This window comes from Vespa crabro, chromosome 11 (assembly GCF_910589235.1).
Source record: "Vespa crabro chromosome 11, iyVesCrab1.2, whole genome shotgun sequence".
NCBI lineage: Eukaryota > Metazoa > Arthropoda > Insecta > Hymenoptera > Vespidae > Vespa > Vespa crabro.
This window is the reverse complement of record NC_060965.1, coordinates 128,813-146,989: the sequence shown is the minus strand read 5'-3', so window position 1 is coordinate 146,989 and position 18,177 is coordinate 128,813. Positions and strand designations below refer to the sequence as shown.

General features: G+C 41.3%; 1 protein-coding gene across 8 annotated transcripts in view; it reads left to right on the top strand.

Annotated features, from left to right (window-relative positions):
- The window catches only part of LOC124427869 (dystrophin-like), a 222,033-nt gene that overhangs the window by 167,668 nt on the left and 36,188 nt on the right, over positions 1–18,177 (top strand). For all 8 annotated transcript variants that reach the window (XM_046971250.1, XM_046971253.1, XM_046971249.1 and 5 more), the window contains one exon: positions 14,504–14,676. In XM_046971250.1, coding sequence (XP_046827206.1) covers positions 14,504–14,676 — 173 coding nt within the window. The remainder of the gene's footprint in view (positions 1–14,503; positions 14,677–18,177) is intronic.

Below are 18,177 nucleotides of genomic sequence, written 5' to 3'. Positions count from 1 at the left end.
TTGTGTCGATAAAAGGTTAGAAAACAATAGCTTTGATAAAGTTTTCTCCAAGCTTCTTCTTGGTCACCGTTCGCTGCTTCTTCCTCTCTATCATCTTTCTATATACATATAGTCTTTACGTTATTCTAGACCCCATACCTCTCGATCGCACAAAGTTTACTTTTTATCAACGAGTGAGCGAGCATTAGCTTTTTTCATCGTTTCCATATTTCATTTATATATTATTATATTGTCGTGTCCTTAGAAATGTGCCCTAACGGAGACGTTACCATTCGATGAGATAAGCTAAGACTAATAAAATGATCTAGATCAAGCAAGATAAGCATTGTAGACGTCTGTAAAATCATAGAACCGTGATCTTACCATGAATTTCATTTGGTGAGACCTTTAGAGCCCTCGCGCACAGATTATCAAATTGTCACGTTTCAAGCCGAAAACTACGTCATTTTCGACGCAGCTACTATGCGCGTTTCATTTACGTCGTGCCATCGCGAGAATTAGTTATTCCGTTTGTTCACAACCGACGTTAATAATCGTTCTCTCTTTGGCGATACACACTCATTATACTCTGCTGGCTATATCGACTGTTTTATACTCCATATACGATTTTATAATTATTATCTAATCTTTTTCTACCGATATGGATATACACTTAATTGTCAATTTCAAAATAAAATTAGCTCAAATTGAAAATGCATTTTCCATTCGATAAGAATGGTAGCGAACGAGAGCGAAACTTTGGAAATTGGATTTTTACAAGGAGAAACTTTTCTAGCCTGGAGCTTCCTCGAATCGCATTATTTTTTTCTCTCCCTTCATCTCGTTCATCAATCCTAGAAAGGCGGTGGTACATCAACGAATGGATCGCTTAATCGCTTTCAACTATTGCTTCGTTCCCTTTAAATCAGTCAAATCTTTCAAATATTTTCATTTCTGTCGAGTCCAAAGAAATTTGAAGGAAAAAGAAAAAAAATACGAGCGTATTGGAATGGTGCTTGAGAGCACCATTATGCTTGTAGAAACGTGTCCTCCCGTATTTTAATTTATATCGCTTAAAAGATCCATTGATAAAGGCCGTAACGTAAATTGAATATAAACTAACATCACATATAGCAGCTACGTATATCGAACGGAATGAATTTTACGAAGATTTGTTATGTAGTTAGTGCCAGTCGATCCTACGCTCTCGAATTAAAGATTCACAGCGTGACGTAATAATGTTATTCCATAGGAACTACGCGAAGGAGATGAAGCGAGAGGGAGAGAACGTATGTCGACAAGTACGACGTAAAGTATATTTCCCTCCTTCTCGATCGAACAAGATATTTACGTACGTTTTCTCCATCCTACCTACTTTTTTCCGTTATATCACGCGATACACGTGTGCGCGTAATTTACAGGATGAAACGCAGCTGCCCGGATCAAAATCGCTCTCGATTTGCGATTTATCGTGATGCAGGAACGAGCTAAAGCGAGCTTTCCTTCTTGCTCCTTAATTATGTATCACCGTATTATTAGGCTTTAGAACGAGATCTTGCATTTTTCAGAATCTGTCTTATTGTTAGTCTTATCTTACATCGTTCAAGAAAATAATTAATGATCCGCGAAAGGATGAAAGGGAAAGAAAATGAGTTTGTCTTTTTATTGCTTCTTTCCAGAGCAAACGTTTTCTCTTGCCATTTCAGATTTTGAACGAAGCCTTTTCTCTTCTTCTTCCACCGATAATTACTCTTACGAGATTCGTAGCAGAGCCTCTTGATGGGACGTTCTCTCTCTCTCTCTCTCTCTCCATCTCACGTCGATTCGTTTCTTACCCGTTAGACATTCGATAGATTCGATCTCCCTCGCTATCTTTTTACGCGCCTCTCCTTCTTCGACGCTTTTCTTTTTCGATGGCAATTCCTGTTTTCACATTCGCTTCCATTTTCCGCGATCGACTACGGATCGCGCGCCGTAAAGATTTCCTTTCAACGACGACTGGTGTCGATACTTTTTCCTCGTTTTATTGGACTCTTCGAGCTGAGAGATGGAACAACGAATTACTCTCTACTCTGGTATTTGCTTATCTCTCGGATGAACACGGATCATCGCGATCGTTCTTCAAGCTTTTTTCGATATTAACATTTGTAGCGCAATGGGATGAACCATTTTACACGTATCGCGACTTCTCGTTTATGAAAAAAAAAACAAGAAACATTTTTTTACGAAATGTCAGCTCGTATTTTTGATCGCGGCCATCGAGAGATATAAGATCGATACGCGCTAGAAACACGCTTATGTACCGGCTGGTGCCATCGCGTAAATGGAACATCGTATACGATAATATATAAAATTATGGGCGCATTAGCATAGCGCTTACGAGCGAAATTGTGCTCGTGCACAGAGAAACACACACACACACACGCGCGCGCGCGCGCGCGCGCACGCACGCAGCACGCCCATAGAGAGATTCGAACGCGCACGTACATGGACACATTCGGTGTCCAGAGAAACGAGCTGTGCGTCGACTCTCCTACCTTCGTTATCTATGCTGACCACATGCCGCGTAATCTTCTTCATTATATCTAACTGCCTGTTTTACATTTGCATTAAACAAAAATGTTTGCGCACGTACGTCGCGTCACGATAATGGCCAGAATTTTCGCGCAAACCTTTTTACCGCTTTCGATTTCCGATGAACCCTTCAAAATCGTTGCTACCTTCCAACGTTTTCATCAAAGAACGTTCCCTCGATTCTTGACATATTTTCATTCAACGTAAATAAGTATAAAATATAACAAAACATTAACTGGAATAATTATTTCACTTCGTAAATAATTATTCCGTTTAATTTCAAAGCTTCTAAAGACTACGTAATAATTTACTATGTGAGAGTCGACGACATTTCACCCAGGTATTTTCCAGCTGCGAATCGAGAGATATTCTAACGGCAAAGACGAACCTACCAGTGGTGGCAATTAACGCGAGCACTTTGGTGTGTACTTTGTGGTTGCGCAAGACAAAGGGAGAAGGAATCGTCGATAGAGGTACGCGAGATCCTCTCTACCTCTTGCCGTTAACATTGTTGCTCCTCGGTCTTTTAACTCTGAGGTATCTGCAATATCTCTCTTTCTCGAGTTTAAAAGGAGAGAGACAGAGATCTTGACCATTAAAGAGAGGGATGAGAAGGGTACCGTGCGGCTTTTGTTCAAAGAGTTCTCTTTAACGCAAGATTCAAAGCTCGTCGGTGAAAAATTTTTGCCACGTTTGCATCCGCTTAACATTATCGATTATCCCGCGCCTGTCCTCTCTCTCTCTCTCGCGCGCGCGCGCGCATCCTCTCTCTTCTTTCTCTAAGTATTTTGAAAAGAAAATAGGACTAAAAAGAGATGGAAAAAAGAACTTGCAACGATTCGATATCGATGGTATTCTTTCATATTTTTATTTGGATTTTCTTTTCTTTTGCTTTCTTTTTTTCTTTTATACGACCATCATATCCTCTTACGAAGGAGGCAAAGTGGCAATCGGACTGGATGTCCGAGAACTCATCGTTATTTCGACCGATCGATAGAAAACACCTGCGGTCGCATAGATTTGCACGATTTGCTAACGTCGTCCATGCGCCCGCTGAACCGATTTAATCGTCTTTCCGTGGAGAAAATCGAGCCACCATCGGTCGCTAGATAACCTGCTACCTCGGTAAATATCCGTGTATCCGTAAATCATCGATTTATTAGACCATCTTCCTCTCTTTATAACTCGGAAAAATTCTTATCCAACCATTTTTCTAATTTACGAGAGCTTTTCTACGACGGAAAATATTCAAAGTTATTTCTTTTCGACGATATTACTAGTGAAATGGGTGAGCATCAGTTTTATCGTTAAATGTTTCTTTGTAATAGTAACAATTAAATTTTTTAATCATTTCTCGTAAGCACTCGTGAGAGCTCGTAAAAATTCGTTTAATTTTAATCTTTCTTGAATTCGTTTCAATGATAAATCATACAGATAAGATAGCTGGTAAAAATGTAAAGTTTTTCTAATTTCATCGTAAACGCCATTATAACGTTCTATTGTTCGTCTAGAAGTAGCAGATGAAATCTTGCGAGAGACGCAGCTTCCGGTACGCGCATCTCCCATAATCTCCTTTATCTTTTATCGCTCGGCAAGCGTATTGCAGTTAGAATCGTGAGTACGTACGAGCTGCCAGCAAAGCAGCAGTTACTTATGAATTAGTTAAGCAGCTAGCGATCCATCATTCCTTAGCCGTTTCCGAGTGCTAGATTCACTGACGATCCATCAGCTTGTCTCTTTCTCTCTCTCCCTCTCTCTCTCTCTCTCTAGCGCTACCTCTCTATCTTATTCCCAACGTCTCCTCTAGGATTGCGGCTGTCTTTCAAACACCAATTTTCTTTCAAGCAATGTAATCCCTTATACTCTTTGAACGTAGATTGTTATTAATAATAGTCACGCTTGTACGGTTAAAGTAAGAAATATGCCACGCACGTTTTACTTAACGATTTTGGCATAAGCGAAAGAAGAAGAGAAGTGCCAAATCGGAGAAACGTCGAAGGTGTGTGTGTGTGTGTGTGTGTGTGCGTGTGTGTGTGTACATACGGTTCTTCGAAAGAAAGATATTTGTTGTTATCGAGATATTGGCGCTATCAAGGTGACTCACTAGTATATTCAGATTTATTGGCGATAATAACATTAAGAGAAAAGATCTTTGCATCGGTCGCGTTAGACGTATCTTATCAAGTTTATTAGTTTACTTCTGTCTACCCACGGCTATATTTCTCGGCTAGCTTCCGTACACCCTTTGTCATAATATTCGTTGGTGTGTAGACAGGTGTTAGACGCGAAAGAATTTTATCGATATATCAATGCATTCAACTCTCGGGAATACCGTCGTTATCTAAAAGCGTCGTACGGAGCAATCCGTTTAAGTATCGATTTTAATTAAAGACTAGCACGTATCCTATGTAACTTCCTTATCGCAGGATACGTGCTCGATCAAAAGAGTCGTAATAATGATATTATTTCGTTCGCTTTGTTCGCCTTGGAATAAGAAGAATGCCCTTTCATTCGATTAATTTATTTTAATGAGTCGTAAATCGATTATAAAGTCGAGATTTATTTTCAATGGAAAATTATCAAATCCATTGTGTTGAGAAGCCGCGAAACATGGAGTCGAAAATGCAACAGATATTTGCAAAAGGTAGTTGTTTCGGAATTCCCGAACGCGCGTTACAGAGCGCTACATTCGTTACCCAAACTGAATTATCCAAGTACTTATGTCGGTTTTCCCTCCTATACAACTTTGATCATATTCCTCGGAACTTTACTCTCGCGTAGTATTTCGTAACTTGGAATCGTTGCGAGAAACGACGAATTGGTGCTTTCAAATTAGATTTCCTATTACATTGGAAACTATTTTTCCTTATTCTTACTAGTCCGTTATAGAGATAAACCGGCAAATAGAACAACGACGAGCGTTACGTAGTGGATCGCGTTTGTTGTTCGAAAAACTCGATGGCATCGAATTTATTAAGACAGTTGAACCGTTAAAGTAGATCTACTCGCGTCATACGTTTAAGTGACACTTTTTATTAACGGTAATTAACGATAATCCATCGGATCCGTAGCTTTCGGTTAAAACGATATATCGTTAAGTTAAATTTTTCAAAACTTTCCGACAAATTTTTCTCCGTTTTCTCGTGGATTCGTTTACCACTTTTTCACTTTTTTCTTTTTTTTCTTTTTGCACCGAAGGACGGTGCTGCAACGGAACCGAAGAGGTTCAACCGCAGACATCAACACCCAACTCGGCATTCCCCCTTGTTGTTGATCGACAGTGCGAGCGAGGGCGCGAAGAGGGATAGGGATATAGGGTCACTGGCCAGTTAGTGGATGGCCGCAATGTAATCATTTGCGGTACCGAAATGGATGCGGCGAGCATCGGCAACCGCCCTCTCCTCCCTCCTTTCTCGACCCTCCTTTATCGGCAAGGGTAGATTTGGCCCTGCCAAATCTCTCCCCCTTCGTCCCTCCTCTCCCTTCCCATCTCCGATAGCGAGCTATCCGTGTTAATAGGAACTCTCTGTCCCCCTTGTTGCTTGCACGCGCACACGCTATACGTACACGCTATCTCTTGCTCTCGCGCTCGATGCGCATCCCGTTTGCTCGCCCGAAGCGCACCTGACCGTTTGTGCACTCGGGACTGATACGGGTCGACCGTTGCGATCGCAATTATGCGCGAGGAGAATAGCGTTAGCCCTTGGGCGTCGATTCGCCGAGACGGATCGTCTCCGGTTTCTCGCCTTTCGGCGTTTACCACGTTCTCCTAATACGCTAAATTTCCTAAATATGTAGAATTTACTAAATACGTAGAAATTTTTTACGTCGAATCTTTTTTATCTTTTTCAGACAAACAATTTCTCCCCCGATAAACCATTAAGTATAGACAAAAAATATAGACGAGAATGAGACGCGGAAACGTAGGAAAATGCCAAAGTTTTCCTCTCTTTTACACCGTAAAGATCGACGCTTATCGACGTTGGGTATATATACCTTAAGGCTGTTGTTTCGTTACGGCTATCGAACGATTGATTAATTCCAATCGTTAAGAGTTAGATAGACAACTTGCGTATCCTAACTATACTATACTGTACGTATAAAAGGTGATCGTCGTCCGCGGTGCGTTATTATTTTTATAAACCACACATTTCTATCGTTTTTCTATCATTTAGAAAGGATTTTTACGACAAACTCTAATTTCCTCTTAGAACGAAATATCGATAGAATGGAATTTGTCGTTATATCGAATTCTAACCTGTCGAGAATTTTCCAACCGTGGAATGAACGTTAATCGTAGTGGCGTTAAGGCTTCAAGGTAAAAAGAGATGGTACAGTTGTGATGAAGCAAAGGATACAAATTAAAGGCATTAGACGAAGAAGCCGGCTGGAAAACGCCGTCGCGTAATAATCTAACTCGATTAAATATGCCGAGACGACGGAGATGAAATTATAAAATTATAATGCAATAATATCGTATCCGAAGGAAAGAACAAATCGTCAGAATTGCGTCGTAACGTTCTAAAATTGTGTTTTATCGTCGCAAAACGTGCGTCAATTGGAGAGCCGTAAAATACATTGAAATATATTTATATAAAAGATCTACACGGGATAGGATAGCGAGGAAGTTTTCGATCGCCGCCGAATCGAACAAGCCTCGTAAATCAAATACTGTTTTAAGCGGTCTTTTTCAAGATGTACACATACAATGGTGTACATCTATGAGGATTTTACTCTCTATCCTCTGCGTTCGTACCCGAAGATCGATGTAGAGAGTAGGAGGCGAGCGTAATTAATTAAGTTTACGATACCCTTGTGTACGAAAATGTTACAACGGGTTCAAAGCTCCAACGTTATTACCTGGCGCGGAACGAGCCGACGGAAAAGAAAACGGCAATGATCGATGATCGAGTAATCGACGCAGCTCCTTCCCTGTCCATATCCTCGACGTTTTCCTCAAAGCCCGTTATTTCGATAAAGGGTTTACCCAGTCTCGCCATTTCTCTACCTATTTTTCAATATCGCCTTTTATTTTGTTCAATCTCAAACGACGCCTTCCTCCAGCGTCGCGTCGCTGGAAGATTAATTATTCAAATCTTCTTCGTCTAATGAAAATACGAGCTTCTCTTATTACACCAAGGCATACGCATGGACATGTATACAATGTATATAGATACATATACATATACATATACATATACATATACATATACATATACATACATATATATATATATATATAGAATGGACGAGAAAAGGCGGGACGAGATAATCCAAGTGGGTGGAGTCGGACAAGGACGAACGCATGTGTTAGTTATACGATAATCGGTAGGCGATGTCGATGGCGATGTTCTAGGACTGTTCGGAACAAACAGGATCGCTCATCCTCCATACACATATACATGTGCATACGTAAACGTATGTAGGTAGCTAGGTAACGAGGAACTCGCCGGAACTCGACGACGTGGTGCACAGGTGTGTAACTACATTAGCGGGAATAGGTACGCACGTACGATTATGTCTGCCTATCTAACTGTACGGAAGTACGAATGAGAGAGAGAGAGAGAGACAACTTCCGTCGAATAGTTCGATTTCACCAGAGACGAATAAACAGAAATATAAGCAAAGCGATAAACTTTTGTGCCCATTTTGAAAGGAAAAGCAATAGTAGTTCATCTTTGATCGTGATCCCTCGTATAAATTTTTCCAATAAACGTATTAATTTAAAATCGCGACTCGGTGTGAAAGTCACCACGACCTGTGGATTACGCAGTCGATCAGGAGAATTTTCAAAAGAGACCCGGCTACACGATGCGCTATATCTATAGGTACACGTCGAAATAGCACACGAACGTATTTAGTAAGCGAGTCCATAATTTCGTTTCAAAGGTCCCGAGCATTTATCTCTTTCGAAATTGATTCGGACGGTGGAAATCACGTAAATATAATGGTTGACGCATCGCGGATGATTTATCACGGATTATCCTCATTATTTCTAGCCGCGAGCGAGTTACAATGAGATAAATGAGCTTCGTACGTACGTAGATACCTACCACGTACATCACTCGACTCGTGCGTGCTTTCGTCCTCTATCTCGTTCAACAAAGTTACTAGGTTAAATTTCAAATTAATGATTTATCGTAAACGGTCCGCGTTTAAATCCCTCTTTACTTTTATTCGTCACAAATATTACAGTTTTACGCACACGCAACAAAACCAAAAAAAAAAAAAAAAAGAAAACATACGAATAGATATATAAATGTGGAAAATATATTTTCAATCTCCGTTAGAACGGATTCCTGGATAGATCGATCGAATAGCAAGGTCTCTTTTCGTCGATCGTAAAAATAGAGACCCTGTGTAAGACTGATGACTCTGTGAATTGTCAAGGGAGATGCAAGCGTTTGCGTTTTCTTCGATGGATCTAATGAATCTTTGAGATTGACCGAAGAAACGCGAGGACCCGAGAGAGAGAGAGAGAGAGGGAGACAGGGGGGGGGGGGGAGAAAGGAAAGAAATGTAAAAAAGAAAGTCTAGATCGATTTATCGAATCAATTTTCAACCTCATCCATAGTAGTTTGTTCTTCTTTCATCGCGATAATAAGTTAAAAGATTCTTCGTCAAGTTCTGATACTATCTTAAAAAAGTGCTAGATAATAGTACTCGAAGGAAGAATATTATAATTTCTCTATTTCGTAGGAGAAAAGAGGTAGAATAGGGTCAAAGTAATCGTATAAAATGGCTTTAAAAGCTTTCTCAGCTCGATAAAAGATCATCGGGACATTTCTGGTGAGCTACCCTTCTTGCTTCAAGAGCAATCGTCTTCAGAAAGAACAATAAATATCGTTGACACTTTTACCAAACGGTACGCTGCTCCTAAGTTGATGGTATTAGTGTTGCTGATCAAGTTACCCGGAATCGCTTCTCCTCCCTCTTCTTCTTCTTCTTCGTATTCAGAGAGCTTTTAGAGTACTCTATTCTGAATTTGCTTTGGTCATCTAAAAAGGAGAGAGAACGTTTAAGATAAGAGTCGCAATAGAATTACTCGAACCAAGTTTGGCCTATCGCTTTAAAAATTATAAACTACGAATTTATCTTCGAGTTGAAATTAAATATTATTTCACGACTAGAGATTTTCGATGGAGTAAAGCAGATATAAACTAGAAGATCAGAATCGATCGAAAATCAGGGTATCAACTACGTAAGAGGATGCATTCGCAAGCCTCTTAGGTTCATCTATTCTCTCTCTCCCTCTCCCTCTTTTTCTCTTTCTCTTTTTGCGTACAGCTACGAGACCAATCCATCAAAGTTTGTTACTCTTTGCTCCGTCGTTTGGTCGAGATCCGAAATGTAAAATATCAAGCGCTCTCTATAATTTTAGCAATTATTATATATTCATAACGCGTATCTTAACCCGGCTTATAGCATAGTAACAGAGCCGCTTTCTAGTATTTAACATCGATAGCAAAGTTCGTTAACAACGTTGAATACGGCACGTCGTTGGTGGCAAGAGCCGGATCCCGAGTTTCAGCTTTGAATTTAATTGGAAATCGCATTGCACGTCATCCTGCACATACATACCAAGAGGTATCTATATGCCCGTACCTACGTGTGTAGGTATATATGTATGTGTATATATATGTATATATATATATATATATATATATATATATATATATGCATGTATGTATATATACACACACGTCTAGATAATTATGCGTATATGTATATATAGGGGAGAGGGAGAAGAGGGAAAGGGAAGACTTTGGAATTCAAGTTCGAGCTAAGGCCGAGACGACTGTCGTATCTCGTGAAAACTTCTCCGGCCAATCCAATACACCGGTAGCTTCTTTGATGCATCGAAATCGAGCGAGAAAACTTTACCAATACTTCATCCTACGAAGAAACGACGAATTTCAAGTATCGAGTATCTTTGGACTTAATTAGCCTAGTCAGGCGAATGAAAAGTTCCTACTCTTCGCTCGTTGGATCTCCGTTATCTGTGGTTTACGTAAACTCGCTTCTTCTTTGTCGTCGACGGGACGATTACGATATATTTATCGAGAAAATTTTCAATATCCTTTCGCCAACTTTAATTCAAGTGCGTTCATAATTTCAGTTAAACTCGCGATAAACTAGATGAAGATGTAATACATTATCTCGAATAAAAGTATTTCTCTTCGAAGGAAATTTTCTTCACAATGCTCGAGAAAAAAGCTAGCTCTTCGATGAAAAAGTGTGCGATCCGAACTTTCCTTGTGAACAAATATGATCTTCGATGATAAAAATTAAGTGAGAAAGAGACTACCAAGAGAAGGGAAGGAAAAGTGAATGTGAGCCGATGAGAGCGCTTTGGATCGCGTCTAGGGTTTTTAATTACGGTGGATTATCGTCAACGCGGACCGAGGGGGGGCACTTGGCCCGGGGGGCGTGCCACCCTACAGGGGAATTTTCCTCGGGGGGTACGTACCCGAAAGAAAGCCGACGATGCACGCTACATCTACATATCCTACACGCTCCTAGCCGAGCTGCATCTCTTCGAACAGGTAAAGAATCTCCCCAATGATTTTCAACTAAACTTTATATCTTTTTTCTACACACACACACACACACACACACACACACACATAGTATAAGAGACGTTAGAATTAAGTAAGTTTGTAAGAATAGAGTTAACGATTATTCCATCGAAAAGATATTAATCGTTGGAAAATCATTATACACGCAAAGTATCTCATTAAATGTACCTACATATACGGTGAGCTCTCGTTGCAAATGCTGCCTAGATCTCCCTTGTCTAGGATGCAACAAAGATTTCATAATTAACATCTTTGAGAAAAGTTCGACTCGTTCTATGCATCCAGCGTCGTAAACTTCATCGCGAACTTCATCATCGTGGATGAGAAAAGTCGTTAGGACGGTTGTGAAATATTAATAAAGTATCACGAACGGGAAAAATAGAAAGAAATTCAGTCAATTTATCATTGAGCATCAAAGTTTGAGCGAATATCGTTAAATTCGCAGCAACTAGGAACAAAGTATTTTAACGGGATAATATGTGTATAATACGAGTCGAAGTCGGTGAAAATTTTCCCGTTAACGCTTCTGCGCTCGATCGAACATCAAAGTTAAAGTTTGTTAAAGTTGCAGGTTGAACGATGAGAAATAGTTTACTCGATCCTAGCTAGATTAATCGTATGCTTGCCAACGCGAATACCTATCTCGTATACCGAGCTCGTAGAATTATTTTCTGTCATAACAGAAATTGTCCACGTGTACAATACCTGCAAAATACAATGAAAATACAAAGAAAACAATTTCAATTTTCATCGAATAAAGAAGATACCGTTCGAAACTAGATTTTCGGTACTCGAAAGATAAATTGGACCGTTCGAAAGTTTTAGTAAGATCCTTAGTTCTATATACGTGTCATTGGTATATTCCACAACCTGGAAAACTCTGGGATATTCGAGACGTCGTAAGAGAGAGAGAGAGAGAGAGAGAGAGCCAAAAGTTTACACCAGCCTTGGGATTCGCGTCTCTGATTGAATTTTCGGTACTACGCAACCTACATCAGATTGATCTATTTATTCCACCATCGCTTTTGCGACATTAAAGGACTGAAAGGGCTTGTATATCCGATGCGATACATAATTGTCACGCAAACAATTGCAGAATAATAATTTTATCCTAGTCATTTAATCTTTCAATTGTCGCTTCCTTCCTTTATCAAAAGTCGTTAAGACTTTCGACTCATTTAAAACGATCCATCCAGGATTTCTTCGATAGAAATTTTCTGCGTTTTAACTTTCGATCGTTAATTAGAGCATCGATATTATCTCTATATATACTCGTGGCGTATTATTGAGGCAAAATTTCTTACGGATGACTTAAAGATTTAAGAAAGTAGACTCATTAATGTCGAGAAGGATTAGAAAAGAGCTCTCGAGCGAACATGGTGCACGCGGTGTGTTACACGGTTTCGTAATACGCGAGCGCAATACGCGGTGAGAGAGAGAGAGAGAGAAGCGTTATGTTAGGGTAGCCGTTTGATCGATCTGTCACGGCTGCTCGAAAATTGCTACGTCGTATCGAGTAGACCCAGCCACGGTGCGATGCACGCTAACTTTTTTCTTTCTCTTCTTTTATTTTTTATTGCGTTCGTCTCGACGATTCGCATCGACTGTCAACCGTGTCAACGTTTGCGGAAGCCGCAGTTGGAAAATATCGCGAGCCGATTCGTTCCCTCTCTCGTACCGCGAAACAGATGGAAATAACGGGCGTCATGCGTCGAAGGGTGCGGCTAATGGTGGCTCTGAGAGCTGGCTAGAGAGCGCAACTTGGAAGCGTCGATCCGTAGAGTTGCAAAAATCAAAGGGAAAGGAAATTGTCGACGTTTAGTGACAGAGCTTGGACAGCCTTGACAAATTTGACAGAATCGGAAAGCACGAGGATCGGTCCTCTATCGTTTCTCTCTCTCTCTCTCTCTCTCTCTCTCTCTCTCTCTCTCTCCTCCTCCTCCTCCTCCCTCTTTCTTTGCCCGTTTTACATTCTCCAGAATAACGCCTAAAAGAGACATCCCTTCGACGGCCAACAACGCCGCGCTCTGTCACCGCGCTACGCTATCGACGTTACCTTCTAGGTCGCTCGAGTCGGGGGGAGAAAATTGAAATATTAAGCAAACTTTATTCAATTTGTCAATCAATCGTCATTCGTGATATCTCGATTCGAAGGATCTTAGTCGTGTATATCCACGTGTCTAGTGTAATCCAAAGCATCTTAAAGGACATTCACGAGACGTGTTTATCCTCAAAGTTGCTCGAGCTTATCTCAGAGAACTCCTCTATTCAAAGAGGAACGTTTCAATGAGATACTCCTTGATTATATGCTTAATATGCAAGTAAGATAACGTAAATGAGATTCCGTTACATTATCGCGTTTCCACATTGTCTAGGGTATCGTTATTCAATATCCCAGCTCTCGTCGTCAGTCGGAACGATATTCTATATTCGTACAATTTGTTATTTAAGAAACGAATGTTTCCAAAGTCGGAAAAAATATTTACTCCGGCAAAATCGGCAAAATCGGCGAGAACTAGAAGCGACAGAGATTGAGAGGGAAAAGATTCGAATTGCGATCCGGCCAATTTTTCCGCATCTACGCGGATAGATAAGACAAAATGTCAATTATTGAATTGAAATTTACGTTCCGCGCGAGGAGTTCGCAAGAGCGAGGGAAATAAGAAACGCACTTTCGTCGGGTTTTCAAACGCCGCGCGACTCGACGCGACGAATATTTCTTAATTCACTGACATCGTCGACGATTTATTTTCATTGGTCGGCCTGGAAGCGCGTGGCACCACGCGTCCGTGTCAGGGAGTGGCTGCTTTTCGAACGCAAACGAGATTCTAGCACACGGACGCGACGCCGAGGCAAGACCGAGCTGCCGCATAAATCATCTCCATCCACGCGCTCTAACCGCGATACGCGTCCTAGGGGATGACGGAAAGGGCTTGAATGCGTTTCGCTTTTTTTTCTTTTTACCTTATATATTTCCTCATTATTATTCCCACCTCGACGATTTTCTTTTTTCCTTTCGCCTTTTACACGTTACTCCCGTTAAATTTATTCTCTTCTTTCCTTCGGTCACATCGTTCTATTATCTTCCGTCACCTCTCGTGTCTCCCCTTCTTCCTATCATAAAAGTCAACCGAACGAGATTCATGACCGAAGTCGATTCCGTAACCCGATCGACCCTCGATTATTTGCGACGAATCGAAGATTGAAACGACGTTGAACAAAAATCAAACATCTCTCTATCGATTTATTTTCGAGGGAGTAGATATCTATTGTAATGTTATACATTTACATATGGATTAATGAGTATAAAATCAATAAAGAAAATTTAATACGAGACGTGCCATTTGATGACTCTACGTTTATCGTTGCAGGATCTCCAGTCGGAAATCGAAACGCACCGGGACGTGTACGCTTCGTTGAACGGCACGGGGCGCAAGCTGTTGAGCTCTTTAGCCAGTCAGGATGACGCGGTTATGCTTCAACGTCGATTGGACGAGATGAATCAGAGATGGCATCATCTTAAAGCGAAGAGCATGGCCATCAGGTGAGCGTGCTTTTGCTCTTCCCTTTTTTCTTTTTTCTCTCTTCCTCCCTTTCAGGCAAAAATGCACAGGCATACGATATAAGTAGCTATCTTGTCGAAATCGATTAGCTCATTTTATTCTTAGAGTAGAGAGAGGAGAACAACGAGATCAACGTTTCCTACGAGAATCGACGCTCGGCATAATAAATACGTATTGTATTTATTATTCATTCTTTTTTACTCATTTTTTATTAGACACCTCTCCGTCGAGGAATAAATCAATATTTATGCAACCTTGATTCCAACTCCCATAAATATTGCATTTTCCTCCGGCGTAATCAAAAAATAACGTGAAAAAAATATACAAGCATAGCGCTAGCTATATTCCAAATAGGAATATGTAGGGGGATACGCGCGAATATAAAACTGGGCCGACGTTTCGGAGCGTCCTGGTGCTTTGCATTCTTTACCCGTGATTTGTGCCGAAAAACGTCGGACGGCATTAAATTCAACGAGTATCGCGGTGTTAAATTGATCTGAAAGTAAATCGAGGCCATTGGACGATACTTTTTCACGCGTAAAAAGAAGGGCTTCCTGTTTTCGCATCTTTTACTAACTTTACGTATATCTCGAAAATATTATATTTATTTCTCTCGGATCTTATTACCATTTCTATGTAATAGTTGTATCTTCATTGGTGGAACGAACGAACAAACGGCCTAGTGAAAAGATGAAACGTTGTCGTACTTATCGTCGACTAAATATCTCAATCTAGCCGAATCAGCAATCGATTTCTCGGGATAGAATCGATCAACCGGCATTATATCGTAGACCAAACTGCTGGCAAAATCCGTATAGCTTGATTACGATCGAGGGAATCCATAGGCGGAAGCGATCGAGGGGAGAGAGAGAGAGAGAGAGAGAGAGAGAGAGAAAGAATTCGCAACCGCGCTTATGTGTGTATACACACACACACATATCGGTAACCAAAGCCTCGTGTGGCCCTTTGCCTTTGGACTTCTTTCTCTTTTCAAACGTTTCCTCTCTTTATGTCGGGAGGTCGGCCCGCAATCAGGCCACAAATACCGGTTCGAAACAGGGATCCTGATAATTCAGCCGACGATCCTTCCTGGCACGAAACGCGAAGAGGAATATAGAGATAGAAGAATATGGGCTGGGATGCAATTGACCCAGACGATACAGACGATATAGATTCGAACGTTATCCGTGAGACATATGTTGAGGCTAGATCAAAGTTCTTCTCTCTAATAAGAGAGACGTAAGAGAAAAGTATACGAGAGCTTGCGTGGAAAATAGCATTATAACAAATTTTATTTAATATTTCATCGTCACACAATGGAAGTATTTTAGCTACTGGGCTACGTCTCTGGATGTAGGTTCTTGCGGAAGCTTAGTTAATACGATCGGATATTCCAATCTCACACGCGTCATTAATTATCCGTCGCGATACCGGTAGGATCATCTTGTAGCTGTTCATAAGATCGTAATCAATCAACGTGGACGGGATGGCTAATGAATGAAGGTTAAGAAGAACAAAAGCGGTCGCGTTGAAAGTTTCGGACCTATCGAGGTTTATATTCCATCACAGTTTTCCATCGTACAGGGTTTGACGCAGGATGGTCTTACTATGGACCCGGGGAATTACTTTACGTTGCGGCATGAATGAAACGTGAACGCAACGTGCATGAGAAAGCGAATGAATTGGTAGTCTTTTATACGAGAGAGAATGAAAAGGATGAGACGGAAAGATTCTTAAAAACGAGTAATATCGTTAAACGCGACAATTTCTCTTCCCTCTTGGAACGATTTCCTTTTCTTTTTTTTTTTTTTTCTTTTGTCTTCTACTATAAAACCGTCGAAGTGACGCGCGTCTATAATACGCCAGGCGTTAAAAGCAAGCATATTTTTCCGTACAATTTATTCGAATGCGTTTTTTGCTTCCGTCACGATTCTCTCATACATATTTGATATATTTCTTCGCTTCGTTTTATTTATTTCCTTTTTTTTTTTTTTTCGATCTCATTTCTTTCGTAGTTTTCCTATCTCTCACGTTCCATTATTCAATCGCATACATATAATAAAAGCTCTATCAAATCGTGGACAAGGTATACGCAATTACGAGCGAGTCCCCAAATGCGAACCGCATTCGCGTACGCATGTCTAAGCTCTCCAACGTATAAAAGGGAAAATTATGCGATAGTATAAATCGCCATTTAACCTCATTCGTACGTATTTCCATCGCGCGTTTCGCTTGTAGCGCGACAAAAATTAAATCCCGCAGTTTTTTTTTCTTCTTCTTCTTCCTTTTTTATCACCGCGTAACATTGGATTTATACGAATTTAATTCGAGAGTCTAAGCCGCAGTGTCGACGGGGCGAGTTCATTTATCGATTTAAAGAGAAGCAACGATATTTCGTCCGAGGAGATGGAAATTATAGCAACACCTGGGGCTTATTTATGAGGTGCGAGTACCGTCGACGCAATCCACAGCCGCAATTCAGACGCGGAAAGTCGCATGCATCCAGCGGAGAATAAGGTCTAAGGAACGAGCGAGATGGCGGGAGTTTATGCGACGCGGTTCCACGCAGAGAATACGTCGTATAGGTGTTTGTACATTGTAGATGTGTACTTGCGAGCTGCGGTTCGAATGCGCGCGCGCGAACAGAGCCAAAGGCGCATCTCGCGGTTGCGAGAGCAAAGCAATGCCTGTCAACTGCGAAGCAGGAATCGGGAGGAATAATTAAAGGTGTCTCGAGGCTGGGACCTAGTACTGCGGCACACCGGCCGCCATTACACTCCCCGACTCGAGGATTAGCGCAGCCGTGCGTTCACGCGTGCGGACCTCCGTCTACACGCTCAGCCGAATCCCTCGGCACTTTCGCCTCTTCGTCACTGAAATCGCCTCTTTCTTTCTCCTTCCTCTCCTATTTCCGTTTCAAAAGTTTCCCCCGAGAAGAACGATCGATTAATCCGTCCTCTGCGAAAAGTTCTCGAGAAAGAGTTTGCAATTCATTTTCTCTGCGTCGGATTCTATTCTACATGTTCTATTGCCACGAAACGCGCAAAGTCGAAACGCGCATCGAATACCGGACGAGATAGAATAGAGCAGAGTTTAGTTTCTGCTTCCTGCTAGTGCTGGCGAGCCTCTCGAAACTTTCGACGAATCCCCAAGCCGATCGTAACTCATTACGACTGTCCGGCAGTTACGTTGTTGCACCTATTCCAAGGCTCGTATCGTTCCCCGTACGTAACAGTAATACAAGCTTAAAGTATGATAAGGTGTAGCTTAGCGTTAATCTCTGGGAAAAGCTTTTGCACGGCGAATGCCCTTCGGAGGGTTGGGGGGGGGGGGGGAGGGAAGAGAGAGAGAGAGAGAGAGAGAGAGAGAACGTCGATAGGTCGAGCCCTACTCCTCCATGATCCTACGTCTGTTCTGAATCTACTAAATGCTCGCGTTTATCCTCTCTCGCGAGCCCGATATATTCGACGCTCGTTACGCAT